Source organism: Mytilus californianus, unplaced genomic scaffold (assembly GCF_021869535.1).
Source record: "Mytilus californianus isolate M0D057914Y unplaced genomic scaffold, xbMytCali1.0.p SCAF_7, whole genome shotgun sequence".
Classification (NCBI taxonomy): Eukaryota; Metazoa; Mollusca; class Bivalvia; order Mytilida; family Mytilidae; genus Mytilus; species Mytilus californianus.
Window position 1 is genome coordinate 49,029,304 of NW_026262723.1, and position 21,757 is coordinate 49,051,060.

Consider the following 21,757-nt stretch of genomic DNA (forward strand, 5'->3'; position numbering starts at 1 on the left):
GCTCCGGGATGATGTTTGTAAATAGTAAACCATCTATATCATCTGTATCATATTTCATTAGCATGCCTTCTCTCTCTCTCTTTCCCACCGCATGTTAAGGTAGTCACACACAAATACATTGAGAGCAGTAAAATTAGATTTTAGAAACGATTTCGTCCTTTATTAGTCCCCCAAGGACGTTGAACTTACGATATCGGAACAATTATTCGGTAATTTTTTTTGTACACATGTATCGAGTTATTTTCTTATTTTTGTTACGTATAGACACTGTTGTGATGGTAAGGAACTTTAATTATTTTTAAATATAATTACTATTGATTCCCGCTCAAGTTACTTTTAAAGACAAATCGTAATTAAAGTGTTTACTTTTGATGAATATGCGTAATTCAATGTGTAAGAACAATGTGTTTATTTGTTAACTTCTGTAAATTTTTTATTTCATTCAATTGCCAAAACATTGAAAAAAATATGTCATTCTTGTAAATGATGACATTTTTGCTATATGCAACTTTGCTTCTTCCCGAACTATCAATTTCGGGAAATAGGCAACTAATCTTATCACAAGAAGTGATTGCAAGTGTGAGCTGCTATTTCGCCAATTACATAGTTTGAGAACTGACCACACATTTCAAGAAGAATGACTGTATTGTGTATTATATCCAAGTAGCCGGTTTCATTATAAAGGCATTGAAGAAACGTTACTCAGTGTGTTATAAATTATCCACTGCAAGCAAATGTTTTGAACTGTACTAATAACATTACAATTTTAAATGCATATGGGAAATGGTTTAACAAATAGGACAGAAGGGGTCTTCGGAAACCAAGTGATACATTTTTCTTTCTTGTCAGAGAACTTGAAACAAGTGTGCATAAATTAATAGGTCAACCTTATAGTGTCAGCTCTCTGTCAAAAGTAGGACAGAAAGTCACAGACAAAATATTACAGGACAAAAAGTCACAATTCAGTTTTGAGATGGTTTTTCTTTTAACAAGAAAACACTTAATTTTAAATTTTGTTTTTCTTGAACTCTTAAATATAAAGCAATTTTGTTATCAAAATTTATGCAATAAATATCAATAATGATCAAATAATTGTTATGAAGACAAAATGTCAAAGTGGCTTGGTATTTAAATGGCTTCATGGTGCAAAGAATATATCCTTTGCATGATTAGAATTTAATAAATTTTTCATTTATCAAGACTTATGAACAATTTCCTAAACTTAAAAATGAATATATGTAATAAAAAGAAAATATTTTAAGATCTTTCTCTTATATATATTCGAACAATTATCAACAAATTATTTGTGACTTTTTGTCCCATCAAGTTTGTGACTTTGTGTCCTGTGACTTTTTGTCCTGTGACTTAATGTCTGTTTACCTCTCTGTCATAACAGCCGCTCAAATAGTCAATCATGGAATTATTCATGGTTACGTATTATACAGACATTATCTTGAGAAGAGAGACTTGTGTCATCTATCACAGAAGACTTCGTTCATCTTTTTCTGATTGTACGTTGGTACGCTTTCACATGTTTTGAAAGAAATAAGGTAAGCAGTAAAGCTTCATCTGGTTTACGTCACGTATTAAGGTGGTACCTAACACTACAGGGAGATAACTCTGTAAAAATCAGCTAAACGTTTTAATTACGTTGTATTGTTAAGGAAATATTAAGCTTCTCAATGACCAAAATTAGTGTTTGTCAAACTGCTATATAACCAATGAAATTTTTCTGATAAAGTGGTTGGTTCAAATTTTTTGAAATTTTTAAATATTTTTGTCAAAGGGTCAAAGTAAACATTTTGTCAAAATTTTATGAAAATTAAACGAGCCAAATTAATATTAGTCAAGGTGTTGGGTACCACCATAAGTGAAAAGTTTCTAATTTGTTTGACTTTTCTTTGTGTAACTTTCATGCACAATGTATGCTAGGTCGATAGCTATTTATGAATAATGTCTTGGTAAACATGATAACTAAAATGTTTATTATGTAACAGTATATACTTTTTGAACATTTTTGGCTTGTATTGACTTTATAGCATACATGTACATGTAAAACACTTTGACTTTTGTCTATCATGATATGAAATAAAGATAGACTGTATAATTGCTCACATCCACTTCATTTGAACTTTGGTGGACAATTGTCTCATTGGCAATCATACCACATCTCCTTTTTCTTATATGTCTTAACTTAAGGTGGATCAACACTAAATATTTCTTGAGACAGATTTTTTTTATATTTTGTGTAAATGCAGTTGATAAAATACTCTTTTGAAAAAAACAATAAAAAATAGGGGTCACCGTGCTTGTTTGGTCAGTACCCTTATCCAAAGTATTGTGTATTTTCGAGGTTTTTTACATAGATATTACAGGGAAATCGGCATTTGTAAATTTTCCCTAGTTCAGAAAAAAAATCCATGAGACAGATTTTTCTTATTTTCTCTAGAATTGTAGCAAAGATATAGATAAAAAAAATAATAATAAAAAAACATAGGGTCACCGTGCATTTTAAAGAAATATTTCATCATTTGCTTGAATATTTTCGGATTTTCAGGAAGGGGAGATAACTGTATCCAGATTTCCCGGGAAAAGATTAATATAAATACTCATTACTAATAGAACTAAATTAGGTAAATTCTAGGTCCTTATTATTATTTGAAACACTTTTGTGTTACAGATTTCTACTACAAAAATCCATGATAACCAATGATATCTCCATAGCAACCAAATAAATCAATTTATGCACTTGGAAATTAGAACATAGAGAAACATGTAAATTTGAGCATATTTATGTAGTACAAATTATAAGTCTTTATTGCTTAAATTGATTTCACAATCTGTTATTCTCTGCAAAATTATATTAAAGGAATGCCCCATAAGTTATTTTGAGATATCTGGACCAAAATTTGGGTAAAATCCAATTTTTTTAACACAAAATCACAAATTTTGAGAAACTAATTTTTGTACTTGAATTTCAACCAAATTTATATACAATTTAGAAAATGTTATCAAAACTTGGTTTTATACACCAACAATTATTTTGATCTTGTAGATTCTTCTTTTCGGTTTAAAAAAAAATCACAAATTTTGAACAATGACGTACAGGTAGGGTTAGGCATTCAAAATCATATCCCGATGTCAAAAAGTTTCAATATGTTGTAAAAACTAACTTTCTGATCCCGTAAAGTGGAGTTGCTCTAGAGGCATGCATGCAGTGGAAGATCCAGAAGTAGGGGTCTGCACTGGTCATGCTTCAGTGATTACCTACATATAAATCAACCAACCCCCCTTTTTTTTCTGCGTGCATCAATCTCTCCGTGAGTCTCATAAAAATGTGCAAGTGGTTTTCTAGTTGTCATCTTTTTACCTTGTTTTCATGTCAGTTTTCGTTATCATGTATTTTGAGGGAAAATGCTAATTTTGATGTACAATATGTGGATTTTGAGGATTATTATCTCTTTTTGCACAATTGACCAAAACATATTTTGAGTACTAGTCACCAACTTACCGTTTTTACCATGTTACAGATTTTAGTACAAGCCATTTTGCTAATGATAAATGCCATAAGGTGACCTATAGTAGCTGACTTCTACGCCTGAATAGTTGTCTCATTGTCAAAGATATCACACGTTCTTATTTTTACAATACAAATTTAATTAATGTATACATTTAAAACATTTTCACAAAAGAAAGCAAACAAAGACTTATGGCTGACCATGTGGTATGGGCTTTGCTTATTGTTGAAGACTTGATGGTTACCAATAGCTGTTTCTGCGTCATTTGTTCTCTAAAGGAGAGTTGTTACATTGGCAATCGAACCACATCTTTTTATTTTGCTGAACACACATTCTTTTTACAGGTTGATCAATAATTTGAAAGGGTCCTCTATATGTCAATCAGTAAACTGCAGCTTCTACTAGACACATAAATTGAAATTCATTATTTGAGTAAAAAAGAGATCAAAAGGTTAAAATTAAAATTTGTTTGCTAGAAAGAAAGATGTCAAATGGCTTTGTTGACTTTTATTCCCTATCCTTTGCATCCATGCCAAATTTAAAACAAATTGAAGAAAACACATGAGCTCAATCTGATGAAAGGGATCTGTATTATGTATCCAAGACATATATAATATTGCACTTATTCTGTTGCACAATATACAGAAAGAAATACAAGCATGAACTATAAGCAATTTTTATTAATTAATAGACTGGTAATTTAGTCCATTATGTATCATATTGTAAATATATATATATATATATATATATGAATATATAATGTTTGAATCCAAATTAACATTTGCAATTTTCATTATCTGTCACGTAATTTTTTTTATCACAGTTGTTACAAACACTTATTGTATTACATATTGAAAACTAAAATGTCAGTAGGAACAGTAAAATTTAAAAACCATCAGTCAAGATAAATCTGATAAAACTTGTTAATGAAAAGAAAAATATTTGCAACCTGTATAAAATTTAAACCACATCAACTCTTATTGATCTTTGCATAGTGTTTGAATTCTTTATTTGATAAAATGATAAAAGGCAAAATAAATTCCAGCACATATTAACAGACATATATGCAAGAACAGTACTTCATCATAACCCTTCATGTACAAGCTTGGTCAAATAACAAACCAGATACTCACATGAACATGTATTTTCTCATATAAATTTTCTATAAATTTTCTTTAAAACATTTTTTTATAACAAATCATTCTCACAAGTCTTTATTTAATAGTATCATTCTGAAAAAATATCTATTTTACAAATTTCGTTAATAATCATGTTAATTTTGGATAAAATTTTACCAACAAGTGTCGTAACAAGATATAATATTCCATTTTTAATTAATTGAAATTTGCCTCCTAAATTAAGATATGAAATGTGAACAGAAGACAAGAATTACCACAAACTGATGGCAACAGCTCACAAATCCTTAAATAAGTAGTGATATTATACAATGACAGTACAAATTATAAACATGTTATAAACTATATATCAGGTAGATATAAGTTTAAGTGGTCTTTTTCAAGTCTAACAAATTACATTCACTAATATGGATCACACAACATGTGTGTGGTACACAATATGATCATTCTTACTGTGGTAAAACAAAATGTCATCTTTGACTTTAAATCCTTCATACAATTAAAGAACTATAGACAACATTATAAAATTTTATAAAAAATTTTACTACTAAAATTCTATTTCCTGACATTCAGCATGGACGGATCAATCAAATTGCTAAAAAATAAGGTATGCGTAGTAGACTACAGGACCGGTCAAAATTTTCTAATCTCTTATCCAAAAATTTAGCTCACAAACAAATATTAACTTTAACATTTATGGTGCAATGTAGTATTTAAATCTTTATATTATATATATTGACCTGATTCTCCATAAGGTCAAAGATTTAGCATCCTAAGAAATAGGTTTCTTTGATAATAACAATTATTGCTAATTGATATAATAGAAGCTTGGTCACAGAAGCAAGTATGTCTGTAGATTAAAATTTCTGTTAATCTCTAGTAGCATTCACCATAATTGTTCCATTTAAATTCTACAATGTATATATAATCAGATTCATATGGAATCTAAAACAATTTACTCTTCATTTCATATAACAAAAAAATCATACACCTTCTGAATGATAGATTTTGATGTTGTAACACGTACTACACCTGAACTATTTTTTTGAGACAAAAGTGCCCTCAGTCCATCAATACCATTTCTTTGAATTGACAAAATAAAATGCTTCTTGCACAACCCAGTTGAAGCTGCCTTTTTGGCTAATTGTTTTGACATTACTTTATTTTCAACAAGAGCTTTGAAAGATAAGTCATTTTGGCAATATTTTGGGTACATTCCATCAAATGTATACTTACAGAAATGAGAAGCTAAATTTCCATGTGATCGCACCAGTTTAAATAAAGATTTACAGTCATACAAAGCATTATGTGCATCATAACTTTCCCCTAAAAAATCTGACACTAAATCACACTGCTTGTAACTTTGACGACCTGGATATTCACTCCTAAACAATATTCTTGTGTCAATGAACCCATTAAAATACAGGCAAAATTCATCCCACATCTTCAATTTATTCAATTGATTATACAGTATATGGCAGTCAAACGTTTTTATATTGTGTCCAACAAGTGTTGGTTTAGAAGGAAACTTGGACAAAAAAGCAATAAGATTAGTAAAGACTTCAAATGGTGGTGAACTTTCCACAGGAACTTCATCATAGTACATTTGCCCATCAAAGAATGCAAGTTTTGTTATATCAGATGCCTGTGGTGTTATCTTCTTTGATGGCATAACATAGGCTGAGAAAGTTTCATTCTCAGTTAAAGCTGCTATCTGTACAATATCTGACTGACGAGCTGAAATTTTTAAAATGATCTGTTAATCAAACTCAATAGATATAAGAAGATGAGGTATGAGTGAACTGTCCATCCAAGTCACAATTTATTAAAGTAAACTATTATAGATCAAAGTACGTCCTTTAATATGGACCCTTAGCTCACACCCAACTACAAGCTAATAAAATGCTCTGCTGCGGCACAGCTTGATACGACTGTAGAGGTCGAACCCTGAAAACCAGTTGGGGCAAGTATGGACACAACATTCAAGCTTGATACAGCACTGAATTTGGATTGTAATTAAATATTTGACACAGCATAGGTTTCTGACACAGAATGAAAGTGGTCTAAGAACTTAAAAAAATTTAATTTACCTATTCAAACCATATCATTATTATTTGCTTTTATATATAAATCAGAAATAACCAATTTAAAATGGAAAATTTTAAAGAAAAAAAAGGAAAAAAAAATCCCCCCAAAATTTTTTGAACCCCCTTATGATTCATCACCCCCAAACTCAATCCCAGCCTTCCCTTTGTGGTATGGTACCTTGCAGTACAATTTCAGAGAGATCCATACACTTGAACACAAGTTATTGTCTGGAAACTAGAAAAATGCTTGTTTTTGGCCCCTTTTTGGCCCCAAATTCCTAAACGTTTAGGGCAATTACCCCCAAACTCAAACCCAGCTTTCCCTTTGTGATATGGAACCTTGCAGTACAATTTCATAAAGATCCATACACTTACACACAAGTTATTGTCCTGAAAGTAGAAAAATGCTTGTTTTTTGGCCCTTTTATGGCCCCTAATTCCTAAAATTTTGAAGGAATTACCCCTAAAATCAATCCCAGCCTTCCTTTTGTGGTATGGTACCTTGCAGTACAATTTCAGAGAGATCCATACACCTGAACACAAGTTATTGTCTGGAAACTAGAAAAATGCTTATTTTTGGCCCCTTTTTGGCCCCTTATTCCTAAACATTTTGGGCAATTACCCCCAAACTCAATTCCAGCTTCGGAACATCAGGTAAATGAATTTATTCTTAAATTTATGAAATAAAAGGGTTAATTTTTCAAAAAATAAAATTAACCTCTGTATTTCTGTAATTGTTTTGTACATAAATCAGGTGGTTATTTTTTTTCTGGTTTTGTCATTTTGTGGCCTTCCATACCTGACTGTGTGGTATGAGTATTGCCCATTGTCAAAGGCTATATGATAACCTATAGTTAACCTCTTTGCCATTTAGTCTCTGGTAGAGAATTGTCTCATTTGGCAACCATACTACATCTTCTTATTTTATAATCATTATGATAACTTCAAAACAGGAACAACTGAAAATGCCAAGGATGGTTCTGTATATATCAGAGTTTTATTGTTGTGTAATAGCAATGACTTAGGCACATTTAGTATTCATTGGGGAATCAATTAATAATTAGAATATTTTATTGTGAGAATATACCCAATACTATTACAAAAAAGAGGCATTCAATTCTTGTAATTATATTATTAAGCTACCACCCAATGAGTAATATCACGATTTTGTTCTTTTCCCATGCATCATTGTGACATTGTCATGGGAAGCACACACATTTATGAATGTTGTATTTTTTTGGAGAAAAGAAAGATATTTTGGAATTCTTTGTGATTTTTGTTAGCCAGCAAAAGTATACATTTTTAAGAAATGTAATTTCATGTAAAAATGAAGCTGTTAACACCAATAAATTTTGATTGATTATGTCTCAGATACACATAAATTTCTCTATAGGAATACATACACAAGCCTGTAGTTTCAAGATCAAATACTATAATTGGAAAGTTTTCCTCAGCTGTTATCTGTTTCCAAGTTGGAATTTCTTCTAGTTGGTCAGTTATATCATCCTCTATGTCTACAAAATAGTATTAGTTACACAGTGTGTAATTGTCCTAATACAAGAATTTATCAGGTGAATAAAATTCATATTCATTGAGGCAAAGCAAAACCCGATATGAATTTTATTCACAAAATAAATTCCATATTAGGACAATTGCACATGTGTAAAGAATTTCTCCTGATTTTGTTATATTACATATTATTATATTCATATTCAATTATTTGGACAATACCAACGAAATATATTTAGACATTTAATCTTAAATTTGAAAAATAAGTATTAGGAATTTAAAACCACTAATTTTTCTTGGTTTTTTTTCATTATGTCAATGGTATAAGGGAGATAATTCCAATTTATGTAATAGAAAATTGTACTGAAATTTATTAAACCAATATCAGGTAATCAAATTGCGAGAAATTACTCTAAATCATGATAAATATTCTTGTTATTTGATTATTGCTTTACATTTGGTTTATTTTTTTTTTAGTTTATTGTGCTAATGAGGATAATAGTTAAAGAAAGAGTTATTATATGTCATTTTGTAACTTGTGGAAAGTTGTCTCATTGGCAATTATAAACTGTTATATATTTGTTGCAAACGATGTTGTATTAGAATTATATTTGGCTTATAACCAGAAGCTTTGAGAAGTTTGCTAGGGCTTATTTGGATTAACTGTGACATGAATGAGAAAATTTGATTTAAAATATGTTGATAGGTAAGGCATGAGTTTCTTTTCAAAGGAAAAACTGAATGTGAAACGTGAATGAATAAAAAATGACTATGGATGCAAAATGATGGTATTACCTCACCATTGCATCCAGCAAGGTGAGCTTTAAATGAAAAGTGGCATGCTCCTGTATTGTAATTGTGTCAAACATGATATTTAATAAAAATGCTCCGCAGGGCGCAGCTTGATACGACCGCAGAGGTCGAACCCTGAACAGTTGGGGCAAGTATGGACACAACATTCAAGCTTGATACAGCTTTGCATTTGGATTGTGATTAAATATTTGACACAGCATAGGTTTCTGACACAGAATGAATGTGGTCTAAGAACTTGAAAATTTTAAATTGGACATTCACCTATTATGGTCCAATATCCAAAATCTAAATACATGGTTAGATTCAGCATATCAAAGAACCCCAAGAATTCAATTTTTTATGAAATCAAACAAAGTTTAATTTTGGACCCTTTTGACCTCAATGTGGACAAAGTTGATGACGGGGCCCAAAAATCAAAAATCTAAATACATGGTTAGATTCAGCATATAAAGGAACCCCATATATTCAATTTCTGTTGAAATCAAACAAAGTTTAATTTTGGACCCCAATTTGGACCAACTTGAAAACTGGGCCAAAAATCAAAAATCTAAATACATGTTTAGATTCAGCATATCAAAGAACCTCATATATTCAATTTTTGCTAAAATCAAACAAAGTTTAATTTTGGACCCTTTGGACCTTAATGTAGACCAATTTGAAAACTGGACCCAAAATTAAAAATCTAAATACACTGTTGGATTCGGCATAACAAATAAATAAATGTGATCAAAGATTTTACAAATCTAATGCGCCATACTGTGCAATTAAAGATTTCTTCTTGAAATTTTTCAATATTTGAAATTTGAAAAAAGAATAATATTTGAAGAATAATTTTTTTAATTTCTGAAATCTGAAATGAGAAAAATTGACCCCCCACAATTTCTTATATCCCCCCCCCCTTTTTTCCCCCCAAAAATTCTTTCCCTCAAGATATGGTCATAATCTCAATTCAAATTTCCAATGGAGTTGGCAACCATAATTACCCATTTAAATTTACCATAGTGCTAACTTAATCTATTTTATAATAGAATTAAAAATATAGTGTCAAGTCTTTCATATGGATTTTTTTGTAAAAAAAAAAGATGCAACATTTGCAGATATTTTTACTGGTCTTCCTTTATAAATATGCATTTCTTTAAACATAATTTAAAAGCAGTGTAAGGGAAGTAACCAAAACGTTGTATTTGGATTACCTCCCTTACACTGTTTTGAATTATCTTTATTGTTCATTAACCATTACTTTATACATAATTTAAAAGCAGTGTAAGGGAGATAATTTCAATGATGTATTTGATTTATCTCCCTTACACTGCTTTAAATTATGTTTTGTACTAAAGTATTTGTCCATTAACCAGGACAACCTTGTTTTTCCCCCTTTTTTGCCCCTAATTCCTAAACGGTTTGAGCCATAACCCCCCCAAAGCAAATCCTAACCATCCCTTTGTGGTATGGAAACTTGTAGTATAATTTCAGAGAGATCCATACACCATTCCACAGTTATTGTCTGGAAACTAGAAAATGCTTATTTTTGGCCCCGTTTTGGCCCCTAATTCCTTAGCTGTTGGTACCACAACCCCCAAAATCAATCCCAACCTTCCTTTTGTGGTATTTAACCTTATGGTCAAATTTCAAAAAGATCCATTTACTTAAACTAAAGTTAGAGTGCGAAAACCAATGTGTCTTCGGACGACGCCGGACAACAACGACGACGCCAACATCATACCAATATACGACCAAAAAAATTTTTTGGCGGTCGTATAAAAACAGAAAGAAGATGCATGTACCAATATTGGTTTCATAAGTTGTTCCCTCTAGAACTTCTGCTATACCATTGCTGTTACATTTCTCCGACTTTAGCTCAATTCTTCTCCTTTTATATTTCCTCGTCTTCTGTAATTTACTGTACTTTCTTCTGATCTTATCCATGAAGGTAGCACGCTTTATGGTAAAATTGCCTGGTGAGAGCCCCATTGATTCATGAACCTGTTAAAATGCATGTCAGAAAAAATATTTAATAATTACAACAGTATACATGTGCCATTCTCAACTTTAATCTTAATATTGTACACACTCACTGACTGAAATGTTATGACTAAAATTTGAAGTCGATATATGTCTCTGTTTGTATACCTTGCCGACTCTACATAAATATTATTAAAATATTATAATATTGAGGATTCATTTATTTTGATGGGTAGCAAATTTCATGAATTTCTGAAACCTTGGGTTTACCATGTTTATGTGAATGTGATGTTGTGGTTCTGTCAAAGTCTGGATACAACTTTAGAAAAATTTAATAAAGAATTACAGATGTTGTTCTAAATAGTTCATTTAATTACCTCATGCACATATCTGTGGCCTTCATTTTTCTGTGCCACTGTTGCACTAAACCTGTAACTGAGACTGTTAGATGCAGAATAATGTTTATATTTAGGTGCTTTTGTTGCTAACATTTGGTTGAGATTTTCATTTGTTTGAGTGCTAGCAAGATTTGCAAGTTTTTCTGCTTGAATTGATAATTTTTTAATAAAAATTCTATCTAGTTCCTTCCTCAGCTCTGGATTTTGAAGTGGTTTGCCGTATGGTAACTTACTAAATTTTGCCGAAGGGTGTTCAAGGAAGACACACCACTTGGTATTACAGAAGCTATGGTCACCAAAAATATGTCCTACCATTGCTTTCAAGCCAGTTGTTACACCTTCTGTGTTTTTTTTATTTTGCGCAACCATGTATGAAAAATTCTGCATGATGTAATTGATGACCCTTTGTGACAATTCTTTGTAATTCTTTTTTATTGCATATAACTGTTTTGATATGTTTTTCTTGATATGGTTTTTGTCCGATCTTTTCTTAAGTTTTATTTTAAGAACGTTTTGTGCCCTTTGAAAACCTGTAGTGTCATCATCACCAGCAATTTCTTTAATATCGACACCCTTATTTATTACATCTTTTATCATATCAACCACTAAAGCTGGCTCCATGCCTTTAGATGAGCCTGTATGGTTTTTGCTGCATTTGTGCTCTTTTGGAACTATACCTTTTCTTTTGGCAACATCACAAGTCCTGCAATTTTTTGATTTTATTTTTACATTCAATACCTTCCCGGTCTTCTGTCCAATCAGTGATGCACATCCTAAAACATGCATAACATATCAAAAGATTTAATGTTGTTAGTATAGAAACATGATATATTTTGTGCATGTTATCAATAGGATAATAACAAGCATTCTGTGAGCATTTCCTGGCAATACATAGTCCCCTAACAGATTAAAATTACATTGTACTAGAACAAAATGTTAACCAGAACTATAACTTGTCATTGTGTAAACTATATAACAAATATCAAGTCATTGTATTCAAAACAGATAAACAAAAAAATTTTGAACATTTATTATCTGAGTGAATTTTTTTATGTCCAAGGACCTTAACTCTGCACAAAATAATCAGCCTGGAACTTAATTCGAACTTGATATTTAACTTGTCATGATAAAACTATATACCAATTTTCAAATAAATATCTTCAAGCAAGAAGAAAAGATGAGGAAAACTGATTAAGTGAATGAATTTCCTAAGTACAAGGACCATAACTCTCTACAAAATCATTAGACCAAACCAAAACTGAACTTGATCTGTAACTTGTCATGATAAGACTATATACCAATCATCAAATTACTATCTCAAAGCATGACTAAAAATTTGTGTAAAACTTATTATTTGAGTTGAACATCAATTGATACTTCAAAATAATATTCTTCAATTTTTTAAACATAACAAATACTAATTTATATAGTGTTAATTGTGTTACTATACCAGACAAACTATTATAGGATTTCCCGGAGCCTTTTTTTTGCCAACAGGTATCAGTGGAAACTGCAATCCCTTTGTTTTCTCCATTGTCATCAGAATCTATTGATAAAATAAAAAAAACATGTATACAAAAAATTGCAGAGAATAGCAAATTGATCCCAAGTTATATACAATATTTACTTCGTACATTATGAGAAAAAATATAAATAACTTGTATGAGCTGTATAAACTGGACTAAAAGTGAGACTTTTTTAAGCTTTTCTGGCTTTTGTAGAGAGTACAAATAAATTTTATATTTCAGACAATGTAAATATATATTTGTATTTTTATCAATCTGATGAGTTAAGTCTTTTTCAACTGATTTTTATACCTCGTTCTTATATTGTACTGTTACACCACTTGTTCTTATATTGTTATGTTATACCACTGTCACTGTCCCAGGTTAGGGGAGGGTTGGGATCCTGCTAACATGTTAAAACCCACCACATTCTGTATGTATGTGCCTGTCCCATATTAGGAGCCTTACATTCAGTGGTTGTTGTTTGTTTAGGTGTTACATTTTTGTTTTTCGTTCATTTTTTTGTACATAAATTAGGCTGTTAGTTTTCTTCAGAGGCGGATTAAGAGGGGGGCTTAGGGGGCCTGGGCCCCCTTTTTCTGGTAAAAATTGGTTGATTATATAGGGAATTACTGAGGGGGGCTTAGGGGGCCTGGGCCCCCTTTTTCTGGTAAAAAATTGGTTGATTTTATAGGGAATCACTGAATCATGAATGAAGTGGGCCCCCTTTTATGTCGTCAGTGGGCCCCACTTATGAAAATTTCTAGATCTGCCACTGTTCTTGTTTGAATTGTTTTACATTGTCATTTCAAGGCCTTTCTTAGCTGATAATGTGGTATGGGCTTTGCTCATTGTTAAAGGCCATATTGTGACCTATTATTTCTGTGTCATTTGGTCTCTTGAGGAGAGTTGTCTCATTGGCAATTATAATATATTTTTTTTTTTATATTGTTTTTAATCTGCAATTTACACCTGGCACTTTTGTAAAGAGGACCCCAAAATAATATGTGTATATTGACGGTAAGGGTCAAAAGTTAATAATTGATGCTGATTGGCCTCCTACCCACTACTTAGATGACATGATATAGTTTAAGAATTTCTGGACAGTTTGTAAAACTCGATAATTACCATGAATAACGAGCAAAAAAACATGCCTAAGTTACAACAAACCATGAGTATTTTCCTGTAAATTAGACTCTATATTTAGATATTTTATCATGGACTCTTCAGCATATGAATCCAATGCTGCCCCAACTTCTTCTTCTCTCGTCTTTAACCCAGATACGCTCAAATAGTGAAGATTCACCGAAGCCAACAGATTACTAAGTTGGGTCTCACCAAGGCCTACGTGAAGCATTCCTGTTGAAAATGAAATTATTGCATTGATTTGTATCAAACATGTTAAAAATGAATTAAAGTACAAACTTCCTTAGTACCAGCAATAAATATTTGATTTAAAGATCACTGATAATGCTTCTTCTGATGACAAAAAAGTAGTATAACTTGTGTATATACATGAAGTGTATTGCAAACAAATGTATAAAAAAGTATAAGGTGTGTGTATAGACTTAGTGTAAAGTACATGTAAGTTAATACATGTATATAATAAATTATAATTTGTGTATGTTAAGTACATGTATATAGTGTATTTAGTAGGTTTATATTTAAAAAAATAGTTTAACTTGTGAGTAAAGTGTACAAGTAATTTAACATGTTTAATATTAATTTATTTTCAATACAAATCTTATTAATAGATATATATATATAAACTCCTATGCTGATCTTACTAAAATTTGTAATTTCAAACCCATATATGTTTCTTTCAATATGTCTGTGTTTTAAAATTTTAAATATAGGAAAAAGAAAAAGTATAATGAAATTAACACAAATCTGGAAGACCTCTGACATCAGTACATGAAATAGCTGTAATTATGCATGGTTATTGTTTATTATATTATTTATACTTTAGCAAATTTATCAAACAATTTTTGCCACACATGGAGCCATTCCAATTTTATAAAGTGTTTATAGGAGCTGCTTAATAACAAAGAATTACAAACAGTTGACATAAATAAACTAGTTTAAATATATCATGTACTGATCTCAAAAAATGCTTACCAATGAAAATAAAACAATCAACAGTCTTCTCTGAAATGTCCATGCAAAACATATTGTACATCATTCTCTTCAGGTTTCCATCAGTTCAATTTAAAATTTAAATTACAGATTAAACAAATGGTAAACTATTCTCTTCAGATTCCACCATTTGACACGGAAACCAGCATGGCAAGGAAAGAAAATCAACTGATTTACTCGTTTCTTTCACAATGCACAGTCCTAGCTGTTAGGGGAATTGAGCACTCACGAACTCATTAACCCATCAGCATTCTTAATGTGCTTGTCCCAAGTCAGGAGACTGTACAATCAAGTTCAGTGGTTGTTGTTGGTTCATGTCTGTCATATAGGTTTTTCATCAATTTCTTGGTTTTAAATTAGTCTGTCTATAGTCTTCATAATTGAATTGTCTTATATTTTTCATGTCAGGTATTAAATAGCTGACTATGCCATGACATCAATTTTTCTCCTTGTTGAAGGTATTATGGTTGCCTTTAATTGCTTACATCCACTTTATTTATGTTGTTTTTATTGTACATGCATGACATGTACATGTGGATGCATCATTTTAATCAGTTCACCAAAATCAATTTCTGATATCCCTTTCCTTTTTGGCTGTCAATGTCATACATGTATATAACAGTACTGCATTTTAAGGCCTTTAAAACAGATTTATGTCAAACACAATTTACAATGGGGTAACTGTTTAAGCCAAATTTCTCCATGACCCACCAAGAAAAGGGTTACATGACTGAATTAAACCTGAAGAAAAAAAATCATTTATTGATCACATATATAACAAAAATGAAAAAGTAACACAAAAATACAGTTATAATTTTTCAGAGTGCCATTCATGTACCTGTTGCAATTTTGGTGTTTACATCAAAAACTCCTGGACCCCTTTTGCTCGGTGATGTAAAATGACGCTTTGACAGTGGGATTTTCTTAACTCGAATACATTGCTTACATTCTATGTAAAGCCATCCTCCTAACCCTCTTGGTAAAACACCTAATGAATCCTTCAGATGAAGGGGTTTCATACAATTTGAACATGACTCAAGGCCTTGAATAATCAGATCAATTTCAATAATAAATCTACAAAAATTTAAAGGAACTAGGTTGTCTGGTAGTATATCAGTTCTATCATATATAAGTTCATCTTCTTCATCACTTCTGCCTCCGGCGATATTTGATACAGGTTTTATAACATTTAAATTGTCACTAACAGTAACACAATAATCGTGTTCCTCTCTTATTCCAGATGCCAAATTTGAATTACTCTGACTTTTCTGATGTCTGATTTTCATAAACGACGCAGATTTGCTTATTAATTTGTTTGTCGAAAATTTACCCTTTTTAAATTTTAAAAATACCATTTCATATCGTTGCTTCAGGAGACTGTACCCTTATCGTTGCTGTGTTGATATTTACATTTTCCGGTTGATCGACGCTGAAGAATTTCGAGTTTCCGGTAGAAAGTCGTAAATATAAAATGCGTTGGAAAAGGATCTTTATAAAATAATGATTAAGTTTTTGATCATTTATTAATAAATAAATTACCTCTTTAATAGTGAAAAAAAAACATATTTTCATAAATCAATCCCCAAATAATATTTCAACATCTGACAGTCTTCGGATCGTAGTTGCGCAAGTTTTATGCGCGGTGGTATTCAAATGACTTACCTGATTTTCGCACATGTTTTATGTATGGGCTTTTGGTTTCACGTGAGAAATGTTATTGACTTGCTATGCTGTAAGGGTTTTGATAATTGTGTACGATGACATACGTATAGACTACTAGTTGCTAAAATCTTTATTAGATATTGGTTGGATAGTTGACTCATTTTCGCTCATACGATGTCTCCTAATTTTGCTACATGTACTCATAGACATTAATCACACATATTTATATGAAAAACTGGACTAATTATGGCAATGGCAGGAAAGAGAATAATTAATATACACTCACCACCAAGGAGTTTTATGCTTTTAGCAGGTTCGCAGAATATTATATGAATCTGACATGTAAAGGAATTTGATAAATGATGTCCAATAATTTTTTTTTCATTAAAAAGTGCCGGAGAAGACGTTTTTTGAAAACTCATTCATCAAAATCTTCATGTTTCTATCAAATTTACACCTTATTTACTATTTTGATAGCATAGTACTTAACTCATCTGGTAACAAAGTGTAAAGACAAGATATTATTTGGCTTAAATCCTTACAATAGTAATATAAAAGAAACTTGTCCAAGATATTTGTTGTTCAAGAAATCAACAACAAAAATGGCGGCTTAAATTATAGGGGAAGTCACATCTAGAAGAAAAATGCTTAGATTATTGACATTACTATTCATAATCACCTACATAAGGATAATGAGACAACCAAAGATCATCCTTAATGAACCAGAGTGTATAACAAACTTCAAATTTGATTACAACCCCTATCCGGAACCAGTTGCTGAACATCTCCAGACCTATTTAAGCTTGTAAATACATCAAACTGCCTTCAAGCTCAATATGAACGACACAGTAAAGGTCTTCTGCAATATCTTGTATTTATCTTGTAAATAAATGCGATTGACATCGAAATAAATCCAGGTCCCCTATGAATACCACTACAAATAAAGATAGACAATACTTATGTGGAACCTGTGATGAATCAGTAAATTGGTCTCAAAAGGGTATCATTTGTGAAACATGTGACCAATGGTATCATGCAAATTGCCAAGGCGTACACACTGCCTCATATCATGACCTAAATGAAACAAACCTAAGTAGGCACTGCTTAATTTGTAATGCACCTAACTATAGTGACACAGTCTATGGTGTACCATTTGGTTCAAAAGGTATTTTTATCGGTTAACCGCTATTTATATGTCGGTTAACCGCTATTTTTATGATATTTACAATTGGAAATGCAAGCTAGTCGTAGGTGCTTACTTGAAATTACACGGGTATAACCAACGTATGGTTGATTCCAGACGTGCGTTGTGTACCGTTCGTCGATTTTTTTTTCTATGTACGTTGGTTGTGTGTATTCGTCATAGTTCTGTACCATTCGTAAGTCAGTAAAACATCGAGAAAAAAAATTAGCTGTTTCTATTGAAATACCTATCTTTTATTTTTTGTTAGCAAGCATTTGAAACTACTAAAACTATTTGACATTTCTAACATTTCATATTCAAGATTAAAACAACCTGAATTTTGTATTTGTTTGACGTTCCAGAACTGGAGCCAGAGAATTGGCAGCGCCTGATTGCAATCCAGTTTCTTAGAAATCCAGTATTTTGAGCTTGAATTCAAAGGTCAAGCTCACTCGAAGGTCAAGGTGATATGCGTCACATCGCCTTAAGGTGATACACGTTCATATCATGCATATTCAAATATATTTGGTGAGGTTGATATTAGTGTGTAATGGATCCGAAAATATACTGGAGTAGAACATCCATGAATATAATGTTTTTCTTAAGCTTTGTAAGCTTTTAAAATTTGTCACGCCGTTTCATACATATTTCTACAATAATCATTGGCTTTAGCACAACGAACAGTACAAAAATGTACAACGAACGGTGCTCAAGAGAGCAAACAAACTACAAAGAGAATGAATTGTACAGTGCCAAAAATCTGAGGTCAGTTTTTTCAAGTAAATGTCTGCAAATAAAATAAAACAATAAAAATGAAGATTGTTTTGTGAATGCTATTTGTTATCTCAGATGCATCCATTAAAGCTATTTTCCTAATGCTTGTAGTTCAAAGGTTTGGTTGGATTGCTTGCTTTGTTTGTATAAATGTTTGCTCAATCTTGATTACAATGTTTGTGCAAACATTTATACAAAGCAAGCAAACCAACCACACCTTTAAACTACAAGCATTAGGAAAATAGCTTTATCTTCTTTTTTTTTTTATATCTAATGACGTTTTATTAGTTTGTGATGTAGATTAAGACCGAAACCGAAAACTTTGCTTTATCGGTGACGTGGATTGGCTTTACTGTCCAAGATATATGCATTCAATGATGGCAAAGGAAAGGATAAAATGTATCCTACATATAGATCTGGACAAATTAGAGAAAATACAATTGACTATATTAGCAATAAATGCTATTTTTATGGAATTTATTGATATATTACCTCAGACTTTCACTCACAAAGTATGCATATATTATCAGTCCTTCTGACTTTTTTTCATACATTTTGTTAAAGAATCGGCTGAATTAAGACTTTATATGATGAAAATTAATTAATGTCCTTCTGTGAAAATGCATCGCATATACAATAGAAATGAATCGCCCTACAGTGAAAATGAAAGTCAAGTATCATTATTCGACGGTTAACATAAATCGCATAACGAAACCAGCATAGTGGAATTTAATTCAATATCAACAAGCTAAACGACAATTCCTGTTTTCAGTTATACAACATTAATAATTATGTTAAAAGGTACATTTTTGTGCAAATGAAACTTAACTGTTGCTTTTAAATCTCTTACACGCTCTGTTCGTGAACTATTGTTAATATTTATCTATTTATGTATCAATTTTACACCAGGGTGGTTGTAGGCGCGATGAAAACCCGTTTGCATCTCTTACCTATATATATATATATCATGAATTTATAAAAACGGTACATATTATATTTTATTCAAAAATCATGAATGTGTAGTCTGTTTATGTATCCTTCTACATTAGAAATTCATAGCGGATACAGTGAAAATGATATTTTAGGATTCGGACATTATATACACTGCTTATCGACTGGCAAAATAAAAAGCTCAAACACAACAATGAATGGAAAACAACTGTCATATTTCTGAATTGATACAGAATTCTGTCATTCGTGGAAAATTATACAAAAAAAAACCCACTGAGAATATATATGTACCCTCTCTATAAGTAAAACACTCTGCGCAACATAAAAGTTCCAGCTTGAAATTATACATTTGGGAGGAGTTAGCCGGAGTCTGTACTCTGCGTGCCTTTATTTATTATCAAAATGCCATATTCAACAACCTGTCATTTAAAAAATAATCATGACGATATGCACACCTTTAGTATATGCAGTAACATGAAGTACATAATTAAAAAAATTAAAGCTTAAAAACTGCAGTCCTAAGAAATTAGTCGTATAAACCCTATATACCAAGTGATGGATGAACGCTCGAACGGACACGAGTAAAACAAGATGCTCCAGTCATTTTTTCGAGGGAGCAAAATGTATATTAGCGTATATATGATGATGTTCTATTTTATAAGGTATTTGGTGACAAAATATCTTTTTGAATATATGCAGTTGATAGTTCATAGTTGAATGGTAATTTGTAGCAATGTAAGCAAGCTAACATCTACATCATTTGGTCTTTGGTAGAAAGTTGTCTTATTGGCAATCATGCCACAACTCCTTATTTCATAATTGTTTCAGTTTTCTCCCGAAATACAAGAATTTTAGACTTTAACAAATGTGTACTAGGAGACACAATATATAATGCTACTGTGATCATTAAAATCTGGCTATTGTTGTGAACATGTGGTGTTATAATTTGATAGATCTAATACTTGCTATTCTAAATATACATGTTAACTTTCTATTTCAAGGGACCAACGAATCTTAACTAAAACTACAAATTAGCAGTAAAAAAAATACCCGTCCATCTTGCATTATATATCCCACATCTCCATTTATTCACACAAAAAATTACCATCACTTTTAACACCTTTTTCACATACATACTTGTATACTTGTTATAAAAACTCCTTATAAGACTGCGAATACTCTAGGGATTTTCTTGACGCCTATGTGAGCAATATGCCTCTCCCCAAAAAGGCAACTTTGATAACCGTCTTTCAGTCGTTTTGTCTCCTTACTTTGTGAAATGGTGCGTTTTTCATCATCTGTACTTGTACATTATGTCCAACTCAAAACACCAAAAACACACCCATTCCCGAATACTGTAAATTGAGAAATTATTGCGTGCATTTATTATTGCGATTTTGTCATTTTAGACTAAAATGCGATTTTAATTTTTGCGATATTGAGAAAAATCCTGTTTAATTCATACAAAAAATTTCAAAATGCGAGTTTTAATTATTGCGATTATAACCCTGTCGCATTTTGCGCAATAATAAAAACATCGCAATAATTTCTGAATTTACAGTATACAAACGTAAATTAACAAGATCTAAATGATTTTAAGATATCGCTGGGTTTTTTCAGTTTGTTTCTGCCGTTTGAATAATATAGGTAAATGAAAATATCTCTTAATAATTTGTTTGCGTTCGAAGCGCTTTTCTGGATTTACTTTCATCAGAGCATCGATCATCTTTTAATGCGTAGCCACGCATGTTTTTGATGAATCGTTTGATTGTAAATTTCGAGAAAATAATTTCAGAAATGAAATGAAAAAAAAAAAATGTAACGGGATCTGAATTATTTAATTTTATTTCGTCCTAACCAAGTGCACATGTATTTTAAGCCTTTGTTAACTTTTTCCTCATTCCGATGTTGCTGTCCTGTTTAGACTGCACTTATACGAATACAAAAATAGCTAGCAAAATAGTTTCATAGCTATATCGGATTTCTTCTGTACGGTCCAATAAATTTCAGAGACTGTTTACACTTGGAACACAGGGAAAGTTGTTCGGCCAAATAACCAAGTTAAGCTATTTTGCCGGCTCTGATTAAAATATCTTAATTCAAGACGGTAAATTCGCATATTT

At 31.3% G+C, this 21,757-nt stretch overlaps 1 protein-coding gene across 2 annotated transcripts; it reads right to left on the minus strand.

Annotated features, from left to right (window-relative positions):
• Nucleotides 1-4,178: 4,178 nt before the first annotated feature.
• On the minus strand, nt 4,179-16,596 carry LOC127709699 (uncharacterized). 2 transcript variants are annotated; one of them, XM_052215343.1, is made up of 7 exons: nt 15,903-16,596; nt 14,099-14,287; nt 12,874-12,969; nt 11,403-12,196; nt 10,848-11,046; nt 8,145-8,255; nt 4,179-6,391 (listed from the first exon to the last, which is right to left on the minus strand). In XM_052215343.1, exons 1-7 carry the CDS (start codon nt 16,417-16,419, stop codon nt 5,622-5,624), a joined length of 2,676 nt encoding a protein of 891 aa, XP_052071303.1. In that variant the 5' UTR covers nt 16,420-16,596; the 3' UTR covers nt 4,179-5,621. The 2 variants fall into 2 exon arrangements, with proteins under 2 accessions (XP_052071303.1, XP_052071304.1); XM_052215344.1 differs by lacking the exon at nt 15,903-16,596 and adding an exon at nt 15,047-15,787.
• Between the last annotated feature and the right edge of the window lie 5,161 nt (nt 16,597-21,757).